Here is a 23,473-nt window from a genome sequence, read left to right as displayed (position 1 = left end):
TCAGTGGTTCTCTGTTGTGGTTCTCTTAAGGCAGAGACCCACAGGTTTGCACTGATTTCAGTTGCAGACTGATCTCATGAAGTAGATGTATGACACGCCAATTCGTATGCCATTTTTGTATGTATGACACCATGATGGCAGAGATGAAGTTTACAAGGTGTTTGCTGGAGTTGCCTAAAGTATCTGTTAATGATATACGGAGTGTCGTCTGGCCATCCAGTACAACACCATGTAGCAAATTAAATAAAGGCTTCAAATTTTACGTTTCATCATTTCTTTGCAACTTTGAAGGTAATTTGCTAACGCTAGCTAGCCTGAGCTAGAAGCCTTGCTTTGGTGTTTTAAGTCATGACTCCGTCCTGCTTCAGGTTAACCATGCTTTTAATAAAGTTAAAGCATGTGTATACCTCTCACTTCATGTGTTTGTACTTTTATGAAAGTATCAGGTAAAAACAGGGCTAAAAATGAGATCTCTGTGAGAGACCAGCTAACTCCTAGCAAACTATTATGTAGCTCAATGCTGGACATTTCACCCCTAATTCCGGTCACTTTACTGTATTTGTATTTGTTTAGTATTTGGTTTAGAAGCCTTTATTGGTGATTTTTACGGTACAAAGTCCTGCTACATACGTACATAGCTAGCTATATGCTCCGCTATGTCGCGTTAGCATGCAGCTACAATAGTTAGCTATGAGTATGCTAACGTTAGATTGTAGTGGAACGAAGCAGCACTTTCTAACGTCAAAAATCACAGATAAAGGCTTCTGAACCAAACACTACACAATCGGACATGTTTCAGCAGGAATGTGACCCGGAATTGGGGAGAATTTAACAACATTGCCAGCTAAGATGACCGTTAGCATGTAGCTACTATAGTGTTTACTGCCGTTAGCATGTAGCTACTATAGTGGTATACAGCAGTGGTGGCTGGGAGAGCTGTCATCCCATCTTCAAAAGGACACTTATGTACGTTTACACTTCATCGCATTAATAATAGACAGTCTATGGTTATTAGTCAAGACGAAGTATTAAAGGTAAAAACATTAACGTAAACAACACAACAACGATGTCGCTACACGGTTTTGGATCAGTGACAAGTTTCGAATGTTTGTAGCTATGACTATTGTATAATAAAGATTTAATAAAAAAATATTTAATAAAAAAGTTGTAATGTTTGGTCGTAAAGTGTTGACACATGGTACAAACATAGACTGTAAATCGCACATGGACATTGTTAGTTTTCTACTACGTAATTATGCGCATGCACAGAACGGATCTTACAGGCGGTACTGACCAATAAATGCTATTGAAGGGCGGGTCTTGGCGTGGCGGGAGTAACTTCCGGGTCACGAAAAAATACCAATGCAAAATTAAGGAATACGACTTATACACACGTATTTTAATTTCCGAGTTCCATCTACAAATACATCAAAGACAATCGGATAACGAGATTGTTTTTCGTTTTCCGTTTTTTAATATCAAAACAAAAAACGAATAATGGGTTGTTTTCCGTTTTTTGTTTTCCTATTTACTAATGGTAATTGGGAAACTGGCCGTTTTTCGTTTTTGTTTTTTTCCTTTCAAAACGAAAATCCGTTGGCCACCAAGTACACGGACCCTGTTATATAACTGAAAAGAAGGTTCCCATGTGCAGTTTTTCTGTCATAGACCTCAAACTCATCCTTATAAATGCTTTAAAATATGTTGCACTTCCAGAAAGAATTCTTTTACTTTATAAAGAAAAAGAACACACATCTTTTCTGCTAATACCAATTAGTAACCAGTAATGTGAAATATTTGCTCCCAGCAGTTTCTGCCACAAAAGTAACTCACTGCTGTGTTGATTTGCTTTGTTTATTGTCAGGTGTATTTAAATTTGCATTTCTAAGAGCATTAAGTGCATTTCTTCCTCCGCACCTTTTGTAATGAAAAACAACTTTATAGTCTTTCATTAAGACATGATTTGGTGTGTTTATAATGTCAAGTAAAGTACAGCCTGCATGTTGTTGTGTTAGCTGAGTGTTGTTAGTAAAGCCTGCAAGCCCAAAAGTTGAATTTCTGTGAACTTTCCCTCTCAGCCCCAATGACCAGGATGTCTTCCCTTGTACTTTGCCCACACCTTCTCTCTCTCTCTTATGTCTGTTAGGTTTAATCTTCCAGTGGATATTGTGGAAAATCATTTCCCCATTTGGTGATTCATTCATCGTCATCCTGATGCACTTCATATGTCTGTGAGCACAATACAGGAGAAACACAGATGATATGGCTATTTCAGAGACTGGCTGAATGCTTGGTAACAATCCATTTGTTGTAAGCACATCTCTCCTGCATAACAATTAAGCATCATTGTCACTGAGGGCATCAGAGACAGATGGCATGGCCAATACAGGAGGGAAAAGAGAAATTCTAGATGTTGTGCTGTTTCCTTTTTTAAAGATGATTGTTTCCAGACTGTTGGGGCTGTGGCCTGATGGTTATGGCATTGTTAGCTGAGCGAGGTGAGTGACAAATTGTAATAATACACATGGCAAGAGATTCCTGGTAAATACCCAGCCCCGCTTTATGATTTTATGTCACATTTTGAGACAAAATTGGCCTTATTATAGTGAAATTGAAGCCTTCATTAGCAGCCTCTGCAGTATTCATTACTGAATGGCAAGCCCTGCATCCATTGCCAGAATTGGTTGACTTTAATGGCAAACAAGAGCCTTATCCCCGGATGAGGCCAGAGGCAGCACACTGCAGCCTGGAGGCCAGCGAGAGTGAATACTGTTGCCAGGCAACAGTTTACAGATAGAGGGGGGGGTTCCTCCACTGCTGCCCACACCTCTTCCTGTCCTTCGTCATCGTGGCGTCAGGATTAGATCTGCAACTTGCCTGGCCTTGAATTATCGATTTGATTTTCCCCAAGCATCAACATTTTACTGTGCTGGTCCTACCTGAGACATCGGACATCCGCTGGCACTGACCGCCAGTCTGCTATTTGTAACGACTCAGGGAAAAAAATAAAACCAACACTTGCAGCCGTACGAGAGGAAAAAATTAATTCCTCTTGATTTTAATGCTGCAGTTTCTTTTACGAAATGAGGACTCTTGAGGATAGAAGAAGTGAAGAGATTTCTGTACTTGATGGTGTCTATCCTAATTACTGCATGTATTTTGTTTTCAAAGGGAGGAAAACCACAAGGTGGTAGGCAGAGTTCTTCTGTCTCATCACTTAAATAGTTCAAGAATTCCATTTTCTTTTTTTGGGCTCTCTGCAGCCTTGTGTGTTTGGTTGTTGTTGTTCTGGATTTTGGATGCCCGTCTGTGATGGAGCCTTATTTGTTTCCTGAATGTCTAATCTGCCAAGTTCATGCCTTTGGCTACCCACTGAGAAGGGGGTCCTTGTTCTGTGTCTGCCTGGCAATCCCAGTGACTGCTGCTGTCCCCGGCCTCTTGTGCACATTAACATACAGCTGTCCCACAGGATGTAGTGAGATAGACACCCGAAAGCTTCAGAGGGAAGCTGGGCACTCCCTCTCCTCTCCCAGATTCAACTCACAGGCAGCAGATGGGCTGTGGAGATTAAACCACTAGGCACATGGCAATCTATTGTGGGCTGCCTATTGTGAAATGTAAAGGTCATCTATAGGGTCAAGGCTGAATTTGTGTGGTGAGCACTGCCTCCCATACATGAACTATGTTGGTGAAGGTTTTGCTATTGATAGACTTTTTGGCTTGTCAGGAATATTGATCAGTAGATGGTGTGCTAAGGGTAAGCAAGAGTCAGAGTGTAATTTACAAGCAATAGCGCAGGGTGAAATGTTTAGTATCAGCTGCATTACACACATTTTAAAGTACAAGTCTTATGATATTCTATATTCTCCTTTTATTTTCAACTAACGCCATGAAAAGGCAATAACAAACATGTATCCTACCAACAAGTATTGCCTGTGTATCAAAAGCTTATTATATATTCCATTAGCTTATTCCTCTGTGCTGTACATCACATCAAAACATCAGTCAGCCACACTGTTGCACTGGAGGACATTTTTGTTCATTATGACGAACATGGAAATTTACAGTAAGTTTATTTAGAGTCGATTCAACATACACTCTCGTCTTTTTTGACAATAAGAAAAATACAGAATATCACCAATCTAATTATTCCATTCTTTTGATAAACTGCCACAATTTTTAGCTTCAAATATGCCCACCTACTCCGTTTAAAACAACCGCACAGATCACTACAGCCCCTATGGATAAGCTGTCATCATGAAATGACGAGCAAAACATTAACTGGAGTTGACGGTAAAGGATAGACAGCTGCATCATTTTGACTTGCCTGACATTTAAAATCTTGAAATTCCGGTTGCATTTGACTAAAAGGTCATGAAACATGGCAGGGGAAATAGAAAGTGAATGAAAGTGATGATACACTTTGACTTAAACAACCTCTGCTCGAGGTTAGCTGAGGGTTCATGAAGGGCGAGTGCAACCCATAAATACAGTACTTTGTCAATTTTAAATTCCATGAAATATATATGTCAGCTACTCTGAATAAATGAAATAAATTACATCAACACCCACTCAAATGTCTGCTTCAATAAATACTTCAAGTGCTGTGTAGATGGGGATGAGGTTTGGATACTCTGGTTGCTGTGCTAGTTCTGTTCACTGAGCGGTATTGACCCCATAAGTTGTGTCCCACTATTTTTTGAAATACAGACCAATGTGGTTTCTTAGCGGAAAACATTGAAGCCTCCCATGCTGTTGCGGTGTGAGAGTAGTGCAGTGTGTGCTGAGGGATGTCTATTTTGGGGAAGTTGTTCCAACCCCACTTCCAATTTACACTCTTGTGCTCATTTCATTGACTGGCCAGTTGGCTGAGTAGGTTCTTTGTTGGCTTAAAGTAAAGGAAAAGAAGTGACAGCATGACATGTCAACTCAACTAGCTCCATATAAAACAAGAAGTGACAACCATCCACCCAATACAAGCAGTTAAAAGTTCTGTGGTAGACCGAGTTACAACTAGGGTTGGGGTACCGAACCCGGTACTTTTACTGGTACCGACCGAATCACGTCGGTACTACAGAGTATTGGTTCACGTAAAATCAAACGATGCCAAATTTCGGTACCTAAGAGTTATCTGTCCTCTCTGCATGTTGACAGAGAGCAGAGGTCCGACACACACGCGCGCGCGCAGAGGTGCAGACGGAGCAAACTACGTCGGCTCTGCAGTTTTGTTGAAGTCACAGAGTCACGGCAATGCCGATAAAGAGGTTTCAAGTGTGGTTACAGTTTTTCAAAATGTCACGCAGACACCATTCACTGTGATGTGATATAATATTAATGACGAGCCAAAAGCGGTCCCGGCGCTGTTTGCATTTACATTTCCTCTGAGACGAGCAGGCACAACGGTGGTTTCTGTGCCCTGGGGACTGACTGACAGGCTGAGGTTGCAAGGCAACTTTATTTCTACAGCACCTTTCAGCAACAAGGCAATTCAAAGTGCTTTACATGAAACATTAAGGAGCAATTAAAAACAGTCATGATGAAAATAAAACTATAAAATATAATAATATACAAATACAAGAATAAAAGTTACAGTGAATAAGAAATAATTATTCAATTTAATAGGTTGTAGGGATGGGTTTGGGAGGAGAGAGGGAGTGGTTTTATTTTTGTTTTTGTTTAATTTCTGTCAGTGTAAAATATTCTAAATAAATACCATAATGTTCTAAGTAAATAGGTTTGGAATTATTTTTACAACTGAAATAATTTTTTTGTAATTACAGAGGGAAAGTACCAAAAAAAGTACCGTTGGGTACCGGGAACCGAATTCCAGGTACCGGTAGTGGTATTGGTTCAGATGCGAAAGGTACCCAACCCTAGTTACAACAGCTCTTTCAGAGTTTTAAAAAGACAGTAGACTGCAGCAGGTCAGGCTTGAAGACTAATATACGTAAAATAAACACTGAGGTGTCACAGGTTCGCCCAGCTATTCAAACATAATGAGTTTAAGCTCTCTAAGGTAAGGAAGTCCATGGCAACCTATTATATAGGAAATCATAGAGACCCCATGAAGGCTAATATGTTTAAATGACATCCTATTTTCCATGTCCAAGTCTGGAATCATTAGAGCTGAAGTCTAAGATGAAAGAAATGGCTCTATTATGTTGCAGTACAGACAATGATAATATAGAAAAATGACTATAGAAATAGGGTAAACTATAAATACAGTATTATATTTTAGGTCTTTATCTGTATGTTCTCTACATACACTGACAGTAATCACTGAAGTGGTCGAAACAAGATACAATTAGTACGTAGAACGTGTTGCTCTGTCATCTCACGAGGCATTGTGTTAAGGCATAACAATCCTGATGCTTATAGCAACACTTAACACGATGTCCCTGCTTGCAGTTTGAACCCAGGAAAGCCTGCATCATTTAAACAAGGAAGGCGCGTTTACTTTTTGTCATGCCATCTGTTGCTTTGATGCTTGCAGTAGCATTTATAGATGCTGGTTAGCTCCCCCTCAGGCTAGATGTCATTTTAAGGTAGACCGCTCATCAAGATGAATGACAAGTTTTGGAGACTGAAGTGGGACAATTGACGGCTTGAACTAACAATACACTTCCTGCCACAAGGTGAAAATTTGCATTTTATAGCATGTTATAGCTTGACCTCTATGTTAAATGGACAGATATTTTCAAGTTAATACCACACCCCTGACCTTAAACTGAAAACACTGTTCTTTGTTTTTTTAGGCAATCTGCAGTCCACTTTGAACAAGTTACCAAGGGAAAATAGTAGCCTTATTTGCTCAGTCCATTTATTTCTCTCAGAACAGGGACACAAAGAAGCCACAACAGCAATGGAGTGTGTAATCAAACTCCACATACTGTTTTAATTCTAATACTAAAATATCTAAACATTTTACTTTGCAGTTTGTGTGAACAATGAAGCCAACAAACGACATTGTGATAGAAAATAATACTACTGTGAAATATACAGTATATAACCTTTATTTAATCCGGTAATCTCATTGAAATCAAGCTCTCTTTTGCAAGAGAGACCTGAGTTGATCAGAGAAAAATAAAAACAGACATAGACAAACAAAGGCAGTATATGCATACAAAGAACATAACAGAAGCACATACAGCATCCGGGACAACCACAGACATCACTAAATGACTTTGAGGTTAAACGTTTAAAATGGCCAGTGGGATGAGACATTCAAGACTTAAAATGCTCCGTTATTGATTCCATTTATAAGGTGCAAATTAGTGGAATGCAGTCTTCCTAAATGTAGTATTTACTCGAGGGGTAACTAGAGTTACACAGGCCTGAGATTTGGTTTGGTGAACACTGTTATTAAAGTTGAGGAGATATACTGAGGCAGCTTTTGCAGGAGAGCTTTATAAACAAAAGAGAAATGTTAAAAGCTCTCTTGTTTCTAGTGAGGTTTAGCCTACTTGTGTGTATATAGCACACAGTGATGAATGATATTTATCTCCTGGTGTGAAACACAAAACACAATGATAAACTGCATCAAGTTATTAGTACCAGCGAACAGCACAGGAATAAATATATCCCTAGTCGAGCACAGACATGATTGACTGAACAATCATTTTCCTGTCCTCAAGACTAGGGCTGGGACGGTTACCGCATTACCGCAATACCGCAGTCACGTGACACCTACCGCGGGTCTGAGCCATTGACATAAAAGGTCTGAGCTCTTCACCGTCATCAACGCAAAAAAACATTGGCCTGCACATGTGTGCACGTTGTGTCTAATGACATGGATTCATTGATTCTAATGACATGGGTTGTGTCTGATGATATTGTGTCTTACATGGATTCAAGGTTTTCTAAACAAAATATAACATCAAAAGATGGAGCAAATCTGACCTTTCCGAGTTGGGGAGCGCAATATTCCATGACACATAATAACATTCCGTTTGTGTTGACTATTAGGCCTATATGCGAGAGTAGCCTACCTGTGTAATGTCTTGTATCGCAGAAATGTCACACGGTAGGAAAGGCAAAGACATTTCTCCGTTCTCAGCTGAGGTAGACACATTAACGTTACAGCTGCAGTGTTTACCATTGCACATTAGCCTAGCAGCTAAAGGAGTTTCCTTCTGTTTATAGCTTTATCCTTATAAAACGGCACGGTTGAATTTCAGCCTGCATGCACGTTTCGTAGCCTAAATCAGAGCGGCTTATATTGGTAGAGAGAACAACAAGTTAGCGGACTGCCGAGTCGCCCTCTCTGCTCTCTGTCTGCTCAGCTGCTAGACGGGCTGCACTCGGGCAGCAACATGTTGTAAGGTTTAAGCCGATGTTTTTCGGGGGTAACGCCATTCACTTTACCGGTAAAGTATTGACAATAGATAAAGCCACCATGTCTTGAGAAGCTCTAGCTTGTTGTTTTATTGTTCACTTTTACCTCACTTTACATCAACTCTGCTATCTCTTTTTCTTCGCAGCGGCACTCATACGCTACTCTCCGTTACCGCTCGCTCTCCTTGCGCGACCACACGGGCACTGACGTCACTCACTTAAGGCACCCTGCCATCCTCGCTCTAACTTACGCTACTCTCGTAAGGGGGTTGCGGTATACCGCTCTACCGCGGGAATTTCTTGCTTTTCAATCGCGGTAAGAAAAAAATCCATACCGTCCCAGCCCTACTCAAGACACAAACATGCTTTATTCCGATATAAGTCTTGCATTTTTAGCTTTAGTTGTCTTCTGTGTGATTTGGGTTATTTAAGAAAAACATTCAGTTTTCGGAAAGTATTGTTGGATATGATGCCTGTGACTTAATTGATATTCAAACAATATTAATCTAATTGTATTTCAAACAATAAAACTTCCATAACAACGTTGGGGAAAACGTAGCTCTACCTACAAACGTTCTGGGTTCTGGTACAGTACTGTATATCAATATCTCCTCATGCCCAAGACTTGCACTCTGCTGCCTAGTATGTGACTACGCATTGTATTTTCTTGTTGCCAGGGCTTTTGGGGGATTTCTTGTATCTATTATGCATGGCATAAAACACTACACATGAGCAAACAAATCAACAAACTCAAGGCTCTGAAAGGTGCTTTTCCAAATGACCCGATATACTCTTCTTGCCTTATTCACTCTCTGCAAGATAGGAAGTAAGAGAGTGGTGTCCTCTGTGTAGTTCGGTGTGTAGGAGTGCTCTGAGTATGTGTCAGACGCTATATGAGTTGGAGGCAGGGAGGAGGAGAAGACTGCAGCACAGTCTGAATCGAATCAGTGACACATGAGTTTATGCCCTTTTTTTGAGAGTTAAGCAATCAACAGAAATTTAGAAATACTCACTAAAAGCCTGCTAAAAATTCACCTTAATTTATTTTAACAAAGGCAATGTTAGTTCATCTTCTAATTTATTAGCAACATATTTAGACAAGTTCTTGTAGCAGAAGTCTTACTTTTAAGGAGTTTTGATGGAAGTATGCCATACTCTTTCCTTTTCACATTAAAATGCATTTCCAGCCATTCAAGATTTCCTTTTGGCAGCAGCTGTGTTTTTCCTCTGTCCTCCGTCTGTCTCCATGTTGCCCAGCATGGGATGTAACTCCTCAGAGACTGCATGCTGCCGACTCTCACAGCCAGACCGATTTCCGTCTCAAGATTCAATTGACAGTGGCCGGGTTGGCTCAGTGGTAGAGCAGGCGCACATATACTGAGAGGTTTATGCCTCGACGCAGAGGTCCGGGGTTTGAATCCGACCTGTGACGATTTCCTGCATGTCTTCCCCCTCTCTCTCCCCTTTCTCATCTAGCTGTCCTGTCAAATTAAAGGCGAAAAAGCCCAAAAAATAATCTTTAACAAAAAAGACATATGGCAACCACGTATAACATCAGTCTTACCAATTATTACTGCAGACCTAGTTAGTACATTTTTATACTTCTGTTCTGTGCTTTTCCCTGGTGGGGTTTATTAGGTTTGAAGACAAAGCTTTTGCAATAAACTTCCTATTGTAAGGGCTGTTTATCTCATATGTTTAGTAATGTTTTCTTATGTTAGCCTTATCTATTGTTGAGCTTCTTTTATGAGTTGACTGATATGTTTCACCATATGAAGCCCCATATTTACTGTAGCAGTAGTGTTTAACCTGCCTGTTCTCTTAACTCATTATTACATACATTGTCTCTTCTGCCTACTACTGTGTGTGTGTGTGTGTGTGTGTGTGTGTGTGTGTGTGTTCGTTCCAAGGTTCACTGCTCCTCTGCCCTTCCTGAAATGAAACATGTATGACCCTTAACCTTTGTCATTCCACCTAGCCTTTTAAATCTTGGGAGACACATTTCTCTCGGCATCACTATCATCCATCTAACCATGCTCTCTAAAGATGGTCTCAGTTTGCTCAGTATTGTGCCTTTACTGTGTTGTAGCATGGCCGGCCTTTTTTCAGAACAATGAGGTCCACTCTTTTCTTCATATACTAATTCCAACCTAGATGACTTTTCTTATTAAATCGCATTGCCTTAGCCCAAAAGGCTACTTGATCCTCAGTCCTACCATATTAAACATGGTAAATATGATCCCACAGCACAGTACACTTCATGAGCAAAATCACTGCATTACTTAAGATCATCTTACTGGTGCATTCTTTCTTCACAAGTAATTTTCAGTTCACCTCAGGCTGTTTTGTTAATAGCTCCACGTCTTCTGTGTTCGCAGTGCATACCACTATTAAGTGTCTGCATTTGTTAATGTGGAGCGATACAAGATACATTTGCCATTTGGGATTGTCTGTATACCACTGTCAAAAACTTGATGGTACCAATAGCAAGCAAATACAGACAAATATGTCCACATATTCAGGCCATTTGTATTGATGCATTTACCTTTGGGTTTTAATATCATAGGAATAAATATTTTAAAGTCATGAAAGCCACATTTAATCAAATTATATAAACTAATTTATTCATTAAAGCTGCATTTGAATTACGCAATTCAAAAATAGTGGAAGAGTAATTAATTGGCACATTTAATAATAATAATTAAATGTCAAATATGCAATTAACCTGTGCAATTATTCTATCTTTTAATTATGAACAAATATTATTATTTGAAGACGGATTCTTCAAAGCAGCCATAATGTGTTTTTAAAGATTCAGCCGTTTCAGTGAAAAATCTCTAAAAACCCACTGTACGCTACCTGCTCAGATGACAGACAGACGCAGATAGCTACTAGCTGGTTAACATAGTGGATCATTTAGCAGCTGAAGAGCCAGATATTTCCTTCAGGAGTTGGTAAAGACCAAAAACAGAGCTAAAACAGTGAATATTGAATATTGGACTTACATTCGTCAGATGGACAAAAACACGACTCCAACCTAATGATACTGTTGCTCCGTGTCAGCTGGATGTGTGAATAGGCAACTGTTAACATGTTAACACAATGTCATCACAATAGCCTGTGGTTGGACTTTAGTTTTTTACATTTAAACTGTACTTGAGTGAAATGTGGTAAAGTCCAGTCGACAGTCAAGACAAGTTGCATTGCTGTTGCATAACGTTGCATCAGTCATCTTCACCAACAAACGCCCAAATACAAAGATGTGTAAACTGCGCAGTCTTTTTTTTTTTTTTTTTTTTTTATCTCCTTTGAAATATAGCCATTATGTGAGTCATTTTGTGCCATCAGACATTGCAGTTGATAGCAGTCAAGTCAAGCACTTAAAAAGGTTGCTATCCCCCACTCTGCTGGTGGTCCATCAGAGATAATCATAATCCCAAACACTCTAGACAAGAGCCTTGGCTTTCAAAGCCAGTAGACGTATCTAAACAAGATCAAATGTGCCCTTCACTTTCTGAAAATTGGATTTCTGTGTCAACATGGGAGTCACGTATTTAGATGTTATCAAAAGGTTGGTTGTTTTTGGTCAGTGTCCATTTGTGCTACTTCTCTATTTAACCTGGCTATCAAGAATAAGTAAAGACAAAGTAAGAGCTGCGTTTTCAACTTAAAGATGAGCAAACTTGAAGATGTTCAACCTGCATTCTTTTCAGATTACCCCATTAGTGAGGCTCACCTGTCAGTAGGATCCACCTTCTCTGATCATTGGCCTTATTTTCCTTTTCTTTCTTGACATTTGACAGTCTACAAGTTGTTAAAGTATCCCTCCATTTATCATACAAGTGGGGGGGTTACCGCCATGCACTCTTTGCTCTTTTGTTCGTCACCGGTTTGTCATGTTGAGAAACACTACAGTCTGTTCAATACTGGAGTTTATGATCTTTACCTCACAGTAAAAATGGTTGATTTTTCAAGGAAACTTTTTGAGGCACATCATTAAGACGGGTGGCATCATTCCCCTCAAAACTCTCTTGCCTCACACTGGCTCCTCAGATTCTGGCAGAAGAGGCTCAAAGAGAATGCATATTGGTATCATTAGTATCGCCACTGGCATGTAACTTTGAACTGTTAAACTTTAAATGCAGAGCTCCGCTTCCATCATAACATAAGCTTAGATAGGATAAATGATGTGTTTTTGAGTGGGTACTGTACTTGCACACCTCTTAGAAGTGCTAAACATACAGTACACACCACTTTTAATTATACAGAGTATGTGAAGTTCATATAGCAACACTGTTATTGTATAACAAGTGACTAAATGCTAACGTCAGCATACTAAGATGCACACAATGACAATGATAACCTGCGGATGTTTAGCAGTCATAATGTCATTAGTTTTGCTAATATTCGGTCATAAACTAAAGTATTGGCAAACTCCAATTTTAACCCGATGATGGCGCTACATGAAAGGTCATGAGATCACAAAAGCGACTACAGTTCATCTTGAGGGCGCCATGAATGTCTCTACAGACTCTCTACTTTGTTTAGACATTTCACCCCAAACCACAAATGTCAATCTCGTGAGGGCACCTGGGCCCAGTTTTTCAAAAGTAATCCAGTGGGATTTCGTATCACAGATTGGATCAAATCTTGAAAATGGGTTTCTCAAAAGCAAAAGAGGAATACCGAACTAAAATCAGATCATGTAATCCAGTCTTACATTTGACCTGGATCAAACCTGCCCTTTGGGTTTTTCAAAACTTTGAACTCTGTTTGGGATCTATTTGATTAAAAAAAACAAGATTATTCTGATCCCACCAGAAGGGTGGATTCAGTTGGGATTTTTCGAACCAAATAAATACTTTTTTTTAAGTAAATGATCACAAAATCATCATGTTTACTGATGATATACTGTATACATTTCTTCATATTTGAAGCATATATGAAGTATGTCACATCTAATGATTTTTGACTATTGGATAGTATTGTTTTAGTTTTGTTATTTAACATAACAAAATAAGGAATGTAAAATGTTTGTTTATTACAATGTTTCTGTTTCTTAAAATTAAAACAAACAATGGCTATTTGTGGCCACCGGTATTTTGCCTACCTGTTGTTCTTTGCTAAGCCAGTAGGCTACACTGTTGGTTCCATTTAAGGCTCTGGTAAACAGGATTTGGTAATCCTGAAATTTGGTATTTGGATCACAGTTATCCAATCCAATGTTCCTTTAAAAAACTGGCATAAAAGTAAGAAGGATCAGGTGATCCTGGATAGCAAAACATGAGATTTCCAAATCCGGATCAATTTGATCCACATTCAATTTTTTGAAAAACTGGGCCCAAAGGATCACCAAAGTTGTTATGTTACATCATCTGAAAACAGTGAATGTCTGTCAAAACTTACACGGCTGATATATTTCGGGATAAGTGAACATTTTGCCCTGCTGGTGGCGCTAGAAGAAAAGTCAGAGGGTCTCCGAAGTCATTAGGTTTCATCCACTGGGGATCATGAATGTCGGCAAAAGATGGGTGGATGGATGGGTGGATTGAATGTAACAAAGTGGCTAATACATACTGATCAATATAATTGTTTTGCATCTAACAGATGTGTGTTAAATAGGATTCTCTGTTGCACTAAGATTAAGATAAAATCTCCGTTCAGAGTTTACTCAGGCATTTTTTCTTTTGAAATCCATTATTTAGAACAGCAAACATGCAGATTACTGCTTTGTTGGAGAGATAAAGGGTTGTATGGGAAGATGGTATTCTAGATGAGATCAGTATCACAAGAGGAGATAAAATACCATAGGCAGTGTGATGCATGAGTTTCTGTAGCAAGTTCAGGTCAAGCCATGCGACCAAGTCACCGTCAGTCACCAAGTCACATGGTTTCCCAACACCTTCTCAAACATATTTAGGGATCTACACATGACAGGCAACACCCAGCAGGCACAATTTGGCTCGGTCTGCTTTATCTGCGATGCAGAGTGGTAATTCTGGATGATTAAAGTGGTTTATTCGTTTCTGTGTAAATGTTGATGCCAGCCCCGGCCAAGTTTCACCTGGCTCATCACACACATTTCCATAACTCTCTTTCATTTCTAAATGAGATATGACAGCTCAGGCTGCATCCAAATGCAAAAACTAGATAGGCCTACGTATTACTGGGAAAGGATTAGAAAGGGCGGAAAATGTTACTTATATGAGAGGTTACTTATCGTGTAGTATATTTATATTTTTAGGGAAATTATTTGACTTAGAGAAAATCCATCTTCCTCTACAGAGCCAAAAGCTGCTTTAAAAACTGTCCTGACTAAATGCTCATTACAGAACTTCATATGCATCATAATACTTTCCTTGAAACTCTTAAACTTATACCACTTAATATTGACTTTATATTGTACTTCACATTTATCTACTCAAAATTTCAACTCTGCTAGTGCTACTATCTTCACTGTACAAACGGCGCCTTTTTTTTAATTATTATTATGGAAGGAAGTGAGGCTTTCTTCGTTTTTTTTTTTTTTTTTTTTTTTTTCCCCCAAAGAGTTTTAATTTTTCTCTCGGTGTCATTGATGTGGACAAAAGAGGGTGTCATTGTACAGATACAATTGTGCAGATTGTTAAGTCCTCCAACACAAACTTGTGATTGTGGGCTATGTAAATAAACTTGGCTTTGGACAAATGAGGAAGCTGTCCAAACTTGCAGGCCAACTTATCCGTCATGTTGTAGGTCAAATGTAATGAGGGTCAGTATGAAGGAGGCTGTGGCTCTTGGAGAGGGTCACACTTTTTAGTTTGAAGCTTTTTCTTACAACAGTTTCCAGCAAGCAAGTGCCACTGGGCTGATGTATGCGTTGGACACTTTGCTGATGTCCTGAGGATTTGGGTATGATGCTTGTAATTGGACAACATAATGATCGAGAGCATCATTAAAGTCTTTAAAATGCAATGAAACACACATTCAGTCATTGACTACTTGGACTTCATTACTTCTTGCGCAACAAATTTAACACCTTATGAGGAACAACTAGTGATGCAGTGTCCATCTTAATCCACACCTCTAAAATGTGTCCCAGCAGGACAAGGACAACTGAATGTTTGTAAAACTATGAATTTGACATGGCCAGTGCACACTTTACTTTGAACACATATATTCATTATTCATTTATTAAAGGTTATGAGTTAAGCATTATTTTGGCTTTCTGTGTGCAGATTTCTTCTTTTTCCTGAAGCACTCACACCAGACTGAGAAGCTTATTTCGCCGTGGAAAATAAGTCAATCTTTTATTGCCTCACTGAGGGCTCTGTGGTCAATTTCACTTTAGTTCTCAGTAATGTGTGATGACAAAAGGCGGAACAGAGATCTAGACCGTAGTTCTGCTGCAGATGTTGAGGTTCATTTCTGTAGACGAAGCTGTTCCACATCTTTCATGTTGGAGGGGAACTGTGGGGATGTTCAAGAATGGTTCCTGTGTTTTATACACATAGACACATGCTTTTTTATACTTATTAAGTTGTATTTTGCAAAGCATGTAGTGGTCCATGATAATGATGCAGTAGAAAGGACTGTAACAACTGTAATTCATGATGCATTCATGCCATACAGAAGCCAACAGCTTCCTCTTCCACTTAGAAACGTCTACATTCAAGAAATAATGCATTCATTTTCTGCATTGCATCATTATTGTGGTTTCTCCTTTACTGCCTTCTGCTGATTGTTAAAGCAAACATAATCGTGGACAGGATGTGTTTGCATAAATGCAATCTAATGTTAAAATGTATTTTGTTCACCAGTTTATTAGATAAAAAAAGTCAACATAGTCTGGATGCACTGCATTGGTTTTTATCTTAAAATCAGACTTCACCACTCATTAACTGGCACAATTTCCATTTAGATTATCTTTAATGAGTGATAAGCAACAAATAAGACTCAGTATTTTATGAGACAGCCTCACCTACTTAAGCCTTTTAGTGTATGTATGTATACCTGTGTGAATGAGGACAACACCGGCTCCTTGAATTTTGATGTTCTCTCCGTAGCTTTTGTACATGTTTTTGTACCAGTTTTCTATTAATTGTTTTCTCTCTACTTGTATACATTTTAAAATGCTGTGTCTGCTTAAAACTCCAATTTCTAAATATTTGCCAATAATTGCAAATACATGAACACCATTGATGTCACAAGGGAGATGGCCAGTGGCTCCTGCTTTAATTTCTTTTTTGACCTTACCCCTTCAAACTTGAATGTTTTAGTCGCGTGGGTGGCTGCAGAATATGTTAATTCAACTCCATGCAGATGATGCTATAATTATCCTTCGCAGAATGCCATGATCCATGGTTTCCTTATTCATCAAACCTCCCCCACACGCATTGCATCTGTCCAGCCTGGAATGGGGCTCACACTTCACCATTTCAGGAAAATCTATTGAGAGGAGACCCCCTAGTCCTCATTTTTTTTTTTTTCACAGAGAGGACAATTGCACAATGACACGGCACCGTTTAGTGATGCATCACTGCCCAAGAAGTATTTGCCTCCTTCAAGTTCGCCACCTCACATTAAACATTTGCTTAAGAAAACTCCTTTTCTCCTGTAGTGAAGGTTTTTCACCAACATCTGTTGATTTGAATAGTAGGCCAACTCACGTTCCTCTAATCGTGCTAGACATGTGTTAGACCTTTGGTTCCTCTTCTAAGGCTTCTAATCTTCTAATCAGTGACCCGACAGAAATTTAATTTGACAATTTAGTTAATCCATTTAGGGCTGAAACTTTTATTTTCATAATTGGTTAACCTGCTGATTATTTTCCTGGTTAATAGATTATTCATTTGGTCTCGGAAGTAAAAACTTCACTGCCAAAGTTGACAATAACAGTCCAAAACTCAGAGAAATTTAAATAACTATCATAGAAGACTAAGAAAACAAGCAAATCTTCAAATCATCTTTAAAAAGCCATAAACAGTTTGGGGCATTTTTACGATTGATAAATCGTTGCAGATTAATTCTGTTCATCGATTCATTGAGCTCTAAATCAATTCATTCTTGAAGTCAAAATATTAAACACTTTATTCCAAAATGTGAGGATTTTCTTGCTTTTGAAATACCTTTTGGATGGTAAGGGTTCAGTTAGTTAACTAATTAATCAAGAAATGATCAATGTACAATTGATAGGGAAAATTCTCAATATTTGCAGCCATCATTTTCTCATTCATGTATGAAGATACTGGAGGAGGCCATTAATATTTATTAATGGCCTCCTCCAGTATCTTCATACATCGAAGGATGCTCAATTTGTACAAGGCTTGTACAGTATCTGTTGAGACAGTGTGCTGAAACCTTGGTATTGATGTGTATTATTTGTGTACAGTCAAATGAGACATTTGCATTTCCCCACAAGCTATCTGCTGCACTGCAATGTAATGAGTGTATTTTTATACATCCTCTGCTGTTCAAATATTGGAGCCATTGTCTGTTGGATCACTCGTACCTGAACAGGTTTGTTTGTTGATAATAACAAAACTCTGCTCTGAGAGAAAAAAAAACGTCTTTTTGCAGCTTTACGTCTGACCAGGAATGATTTTGGTTCTGATAAGCAGAAGGTCGGTATGGGGGGGGGGGGCTGTTGTTAATGCTTTACCAACTAGCAGAAGGAGAGCGACAAAGGAGGCCACGGCCTATTCAAAGGCCACAGTACAACCCCTCTCGCATGCCAAGCATTCCAATGTGTTGTGTAAAGGTTGAGCCGGCAGAGAGCAACGAGAGGGCCTTTCTCATGAGGGCCACCTTAAACACACATGGACAAAGCCCAACCAGCTCTGTCTGATGCACCCTCACGTCCACCGGTTTGGGTGCTTTTCTGTGTGCGTGTCTGTGGTGAGAAAGTGTGACTAAAATGCCAGGATTAGCCAAATCTCTTACACCTGTCATGTCCTCTCAAATGATCATGATTTAAATCTCTTGCTACATTCATTTCAGACTTACTGTATATGATTCACTTTTATGGACTACGGTAATTCACCATGCAAAAAGCTGTACGGTTTGCAGTGTCACATCAATTTCTTTTGTGTGTAGTCCAAAATAACTCAAAAGTTCCAGCTCAAAATGTGGCAGATTTTTTACCAGAACTCTCTTGCCAAGTTTTTCTTTTCAGTAACAAGCCCTAAAAATCCCCCCTGTGCCAGGTCATGTAGTAATTACAGGTGGAAACCAGGAGTGTCTGAAATGCTGCCAGATCTCAATGCTCCGTCGCCTGTGAATAGAGCCCTTCCCATGACTTCACTGTGCCCTGTGTTTCAATGATCTAATGATGTGTAGTTTAAATTAAACTACACATCATCTTATGTCAAGGGTAACAAAGATGTATAAAAACTAATGGCATTTTCCAAACTGGTATGAACTGGATATCTATACCAGAAAAACAATGTGTTATGGCATTCCCAAAAGCTAGCAAACCAATGCTTAAAGTTTAATTTAAACTACACACAAATGCCACTGTTTATAAATGGCAGCTGGTCAGTTTGATGTTGAAAAATGTTTCAATTTGCTGTCTTGCAACGCAGGTGGCAGGGGACACTGTTTAATATTCTCTGTTCTCAATTTGCCCAAATTAATCAAACAAAAAGCCTCTGGTGTACTTATCCTGTAACAAGATAAATATGTTTAGTACATTCACCTGTGCTAAATGTTTTTTTTTTTTTTTTTTTTAACTAAAGCTGCCATCTTGAGGTTGTGATTTTTACAAGCTGTAAAACACTGGGCAGTGTCACTCATTACCTGCCATACTTGAATGCAAATATTGGACGTGTGTGTGTGTGTGTGCGCAAATAAGCAGGTGCAGCAGAGGTGGATCCATTCACAATGTTGCCTGATAGATTATAATGGCAGACTGTTTGCTTCAGAATTGTTCTTAAGCACAGTAGGCTACTAAAGAAAATATAACGTTACTTTCCACCATTGCATATGCTTTACATGTGGCAAATTTGTTATTTGATGCAGAGCGTAAAAATAAAGAGAGAAGAGCCTTGGGCTGGGTGCATGTAAGGATGGATGGTGTGTTTTTGATTCTGCAACAAGTGGGGGTCCACCTTTTATGCAAAAGGCCAAGTGTGTACCCCAACCGGTCTCTGTGTGCTGCTACGCATATGTCCCCGGTACCCTGCTCGCGTAGGATGCGCTGCGCAGTGTTGAATGTTGGACTGCACCATTCCTGCTGTCTCCGCCGGGGAGGCTGTAATCCGATCCTGTTTGGAGAAGCCGTCGTGCAGCCTGTGAGGAGGGAGAGAGCACTGCTCTGCTGCTCTGACGCTCTCCCCTCCACTCCTCCCCTTTCTGCCGAGTGTCACCCTCTTTCTCCCTCATCTGTTCACTCCCTGCTCGGTGAGGCTGGTCGGCGGCGCACACGCCTCCGGGATCGTTGCATCGCATTGTTCACCCCACCGACCGAGCCCCATTTAAGTCGGCGTGACGCGGCAGAGCTTTTTCCTCTTATTTTTTTTTTTTTTGAATGCCTATACCGGGGAAATCTACCGCATGCACGCCACTCCGGTGACGTGCCCGGGCATGTTCACATCAGAGACGGCGTCGGATTTACCTGAGAGTGCGCTGCCCTCACACTGTCAGAGCTATCTCCCCACCACGCACACAGATTTGGACTTCACCGATTGTCACTGAAGAGGAAAAAGGAAAACACACCGGATTACAAGGATGGGGTTCTACGGCACTTTAAAGATGATTTTCTACAAAGTGAGTAGGCTTGTATGGTTGTAGTAACCGTCCGTGTCACCTCCAACACATCCCCGTCTCTTGTTATTTAGTGTTTGACTCGCTTTGTCGCCCTCATTATCTTTGACGCGCCTCTCGCGGCAGATTGTGCGTCCACTGCGGAGGAAGAACAGCAGTGTAGCAGACCCCCAGAGACGCCGCTTTAATTGGGCCTATATAGTATGTTAGCGCTGTTTTAAATGTTAGAATATCGCGACGCGATTTGGCATCCTTTCCTTCATAGTAACTTCAGCAGTGTAAATAAACGCCACCTCGCCAATTCAGGGCTAATCGTTGTATTTCTAAAGTGGTTACTGCTGTGGCACTCGTATGACCATTCAAATCTGCAGTGCTTGATGAACATATTTTTGTATTTCCGCGTTATGTACGTTTGGCTCGATGCTCCCTGCACTTTACATCAACTGTGGTCCTCCCCTCTACATAACCTAGCTGATGATTTAGTTATAACATATATAAAACATATAGATAGCTAATATCACATCCATATATGTTCTAAAACATGCAGACTTCCACTTTTGTAAATAACTATTAGTTCCAGGAACAAAATAGCCTGTTCCCACCTGCTATCCTCCCCAGTTTGCAGGGTTATTATGATTCTACATTATGCAGCAGTGGTTATCTTGCGGTGACCAAAGTGACTGCTTGAGATGCATGCATGTGATCAGTCTGCTGTTGCCTGTTGGAGCAGCCTATTCCCTGACATTGTGCACACGCCTCAGGCTCCAACCACAGATAATGGGTCACTGTGTCAGACTGCGTGAGGTAGAGAATATCCTGAAGGATGTTGGGTGTATTGTGCTGGATGGCAGCCATGAAATGATGCTCCTTTAGTTGGAAATGGGGAGTACAAACAAGAATATGAAAGGGAATCCATTACGCAGTGTGTAAAGTAAACAAATTTATTAATCACATATCATTCAAAATCAGACTCCCTTGCAGTGGGCGGATTTTTCTGTGTAGTGGTGACGCTTGTACTCAATCATAATAATTAGGTGAAACTGTAATTCTGAATCAATGGGCAATAGTTTATTTAATTGAACGGTGACCCATTTGTATTCTCATCTATTTTGTGTGTGCTCATCCTGAAATATCAGGATTTTGAAGTCAGCCCCTAGAGCTCGAATATTTTTATGCTGCGCTTTGATGGTACAGAAAGACACTGAAACGCCAAGACTAACTTATTTTGGAAGACATTCAAACCCATTTTCCCCATTTGAAATACCAATCCTACAACTTGCCAATTCCTTCCAATGTGGCCAGTTCTCGGATGCATTGCTCAAGTGATGCTGATTGACATGATGAAACTGTTTTCATGGCTGCTTGAAACGGTATTTGAAAAATGAGAAAATATTTTTCAAGTGACTGATGCTGCAGGATGTAGTCTGCGTTGAAATGAATCAACGCATTATGTTAGAGTGATTGCTGTCTTTAAAACACCATTAACTCTCTGTGTATCCATCTGTCGTGCTTTTGGCCAGATAGGGAAGGGGAAGCCAAGAGGAAGGAGGGGAGGACTGATTAGTGGTGATTTACAAACACTGCGTGCTTTGGTTACCTTTTTCCCAGGCTGAAACACAAGAAGAGGCTGGTTACACGCTGCTTTTTTCACGCCCGCATTTAGTTTGAGGTTTTCTTGCATGCACACACACACACACACACACACACACACACACACACACACACACACACACACACACACTTAAAGCCAGCCAGTACTCCCCCTTTTCTCTCTCCCACTCTGAAATGCATGCACGCGGACACACACACATACACATTAATGCATACCCACACCCAGGCTCTCCTTGGCTACTGAACTGCCATTGCAGTGAGATCACCGCTTTAAGAACAAGGCAGTTGGGTTTAAGACCTGGACCTTAACAAGCAGGAGTATCTTATAAACCCCCGTTTATATTCCTTATCAATCAAAAGGCTGTCAGCCAGATATTCTAAATGTGGACAAGTGGAACACAAAAAACTTGCAACCTTTTGAATTGTTTTTGACTACATGTCCTTTTTTTGCCACATAGATTACATTTCCCAGTGCCTCTAATATACATTTCCGTATTGAATAACTAATGATTTGAATGGCTCTTCCATTGACCCTCCTGCAGCTTTACACAGGAGCTGACTTGTGAGCAAAAAAGATCACAAATCTTTGGTCAGATTACAGTGTAATGTCCAGGGGACACCTAACCTGCAGTACAAGTTGGTGTGCTGGTCATGTACTCATGCCTCCATAAACGCAGGCTTTGGTGTTGTGTCAGTTGTCTTGGTGCATTGATTCATTCTGTAGTCCCCATTAAATACTGAGGTAGCCTGTATTGATACCAAATGCATGGGTGCAGTTGCTGATAATCATCATTCAGCATTTCTGAATCGTTTCTCTTGGGTCCATCATTGTTTTATGATGTATTTGCTTTCTGGTCTCAACACTCAAAATGTGCCACTCAGACTGAAAACACTGAGAGGAGAAACACACACTCGCCAAATTATAGTGATAAACAAAAAACACACTTCTTGAGGAGAGACGTGTAATCATGCCACTGTAAAGCCAGACAGTGTGGAGTCAAATGTCCAGTGCAGTTTTCTTGTGTAAGATCCAATGTTACAAAAACATTTCAAAAATGCATTTAAAAAAAAAAGTTTATCTTCAATGTAGTTTCTGCTTTTTAGAAGTCATTATCAGTTTCTACAGTTGCAAGAGGACAGATGGAAGTTCTGCAACAGCAACACATTTTATTGCAGCACAAGGCTGGAACTGTAGACAAACTGTTCCTAAAAAGGAAGTACAAGAAAATTATCATTATCTGATGAAAAACAGGAAGGAATCATTCTGCACTATGTTGGTACTGCTGGTGGGTCCTACATAGCTGGGTTTAAGTGAAGCCCAGAACGAGAATTGAGAGAACAGTCTATTTTTCTTAAACTGAAGGACAATCATCAGATCTCGCTAAGCTTTAATTTAAATATGAAACGCGTTTAATTAATCAAGAAACAAGGCCAGACTGTTACATGGTATATCTTATTTTGGCAAGACACTTCAGTTCAGTTATTCAGTTAGCTTGTGAATCATGAGGGACCGGCGATGAGATGGTGATCACTTGCATGTGTGGTGAGAGGCCTTGCCAGAGAGAGTGGCAGGCATAGGATGAAGAAAATTGGCTTGCCCGGGCTCACATAGGCTCCTTTGTTTGTGCAGTTGGGTAGGTGGTAACAGGGACTCGGTGGTGTGTACACATGCAGGTGATAGAAAGAAATAAAGAACTGGCTTGCACTGTTTTTGTTTCTCAAGTATCGGTATGGAAACGTCAGTGCCAAAGAATGCACCCTGTATCCTCCCTTTTGTACTTTGTGG

At 40.0% G+C, this 23,473-nt stretch overlaps 1 protein-coding gene across 7 annotated transcripts in view; it reads left to right on the top strand.

The window, feature by feature from the left end:
* Positions 1-23,473, top strand: part of fbxw7 (F-box and WD repeat domain containing 7) — a 128,224-nt gene that overhangs the window by 80,332 nt on the left and 24,419 nt on the right. The window contains exon 1 of one of the 7 annotated variants that reach the window (XM_031276768.2): positions 19,696-20,079. The exons of the other annotated variants lie outside the window; for them this stretch is intronic. Within the exon in view, the coding sequence (XP_031132628.1) occupies positions 20,041-20,079 (39 nt within the window). The 5' untranslated portion in view covers positions 19,696-20,040. Of the gene's footprint in view, positions 1-19,695; positions 20,080-23,473 lie in introns of those variants that run through there. 7 annotated transcript variants of the gene reach the window in all.

The sequence above is a fragment of the Sander lucioperca genome, chromosome 4, assembly GCF_008315115.2.
Source record: "Sander lucioperca isolate FBNREF2018 chromosome 4, SLUC_FBN_1.2, whole genome shotgun sequence".
Taxonomy (NCBI): Eukaryota; Metazoa; Chordata; class Actinopteri; order Perciformes; family Percidae; genus Sander; species Sander lucioperca.
This window is presented reverse-complemented; position numbering and strand designations above follow the sequence as displayed.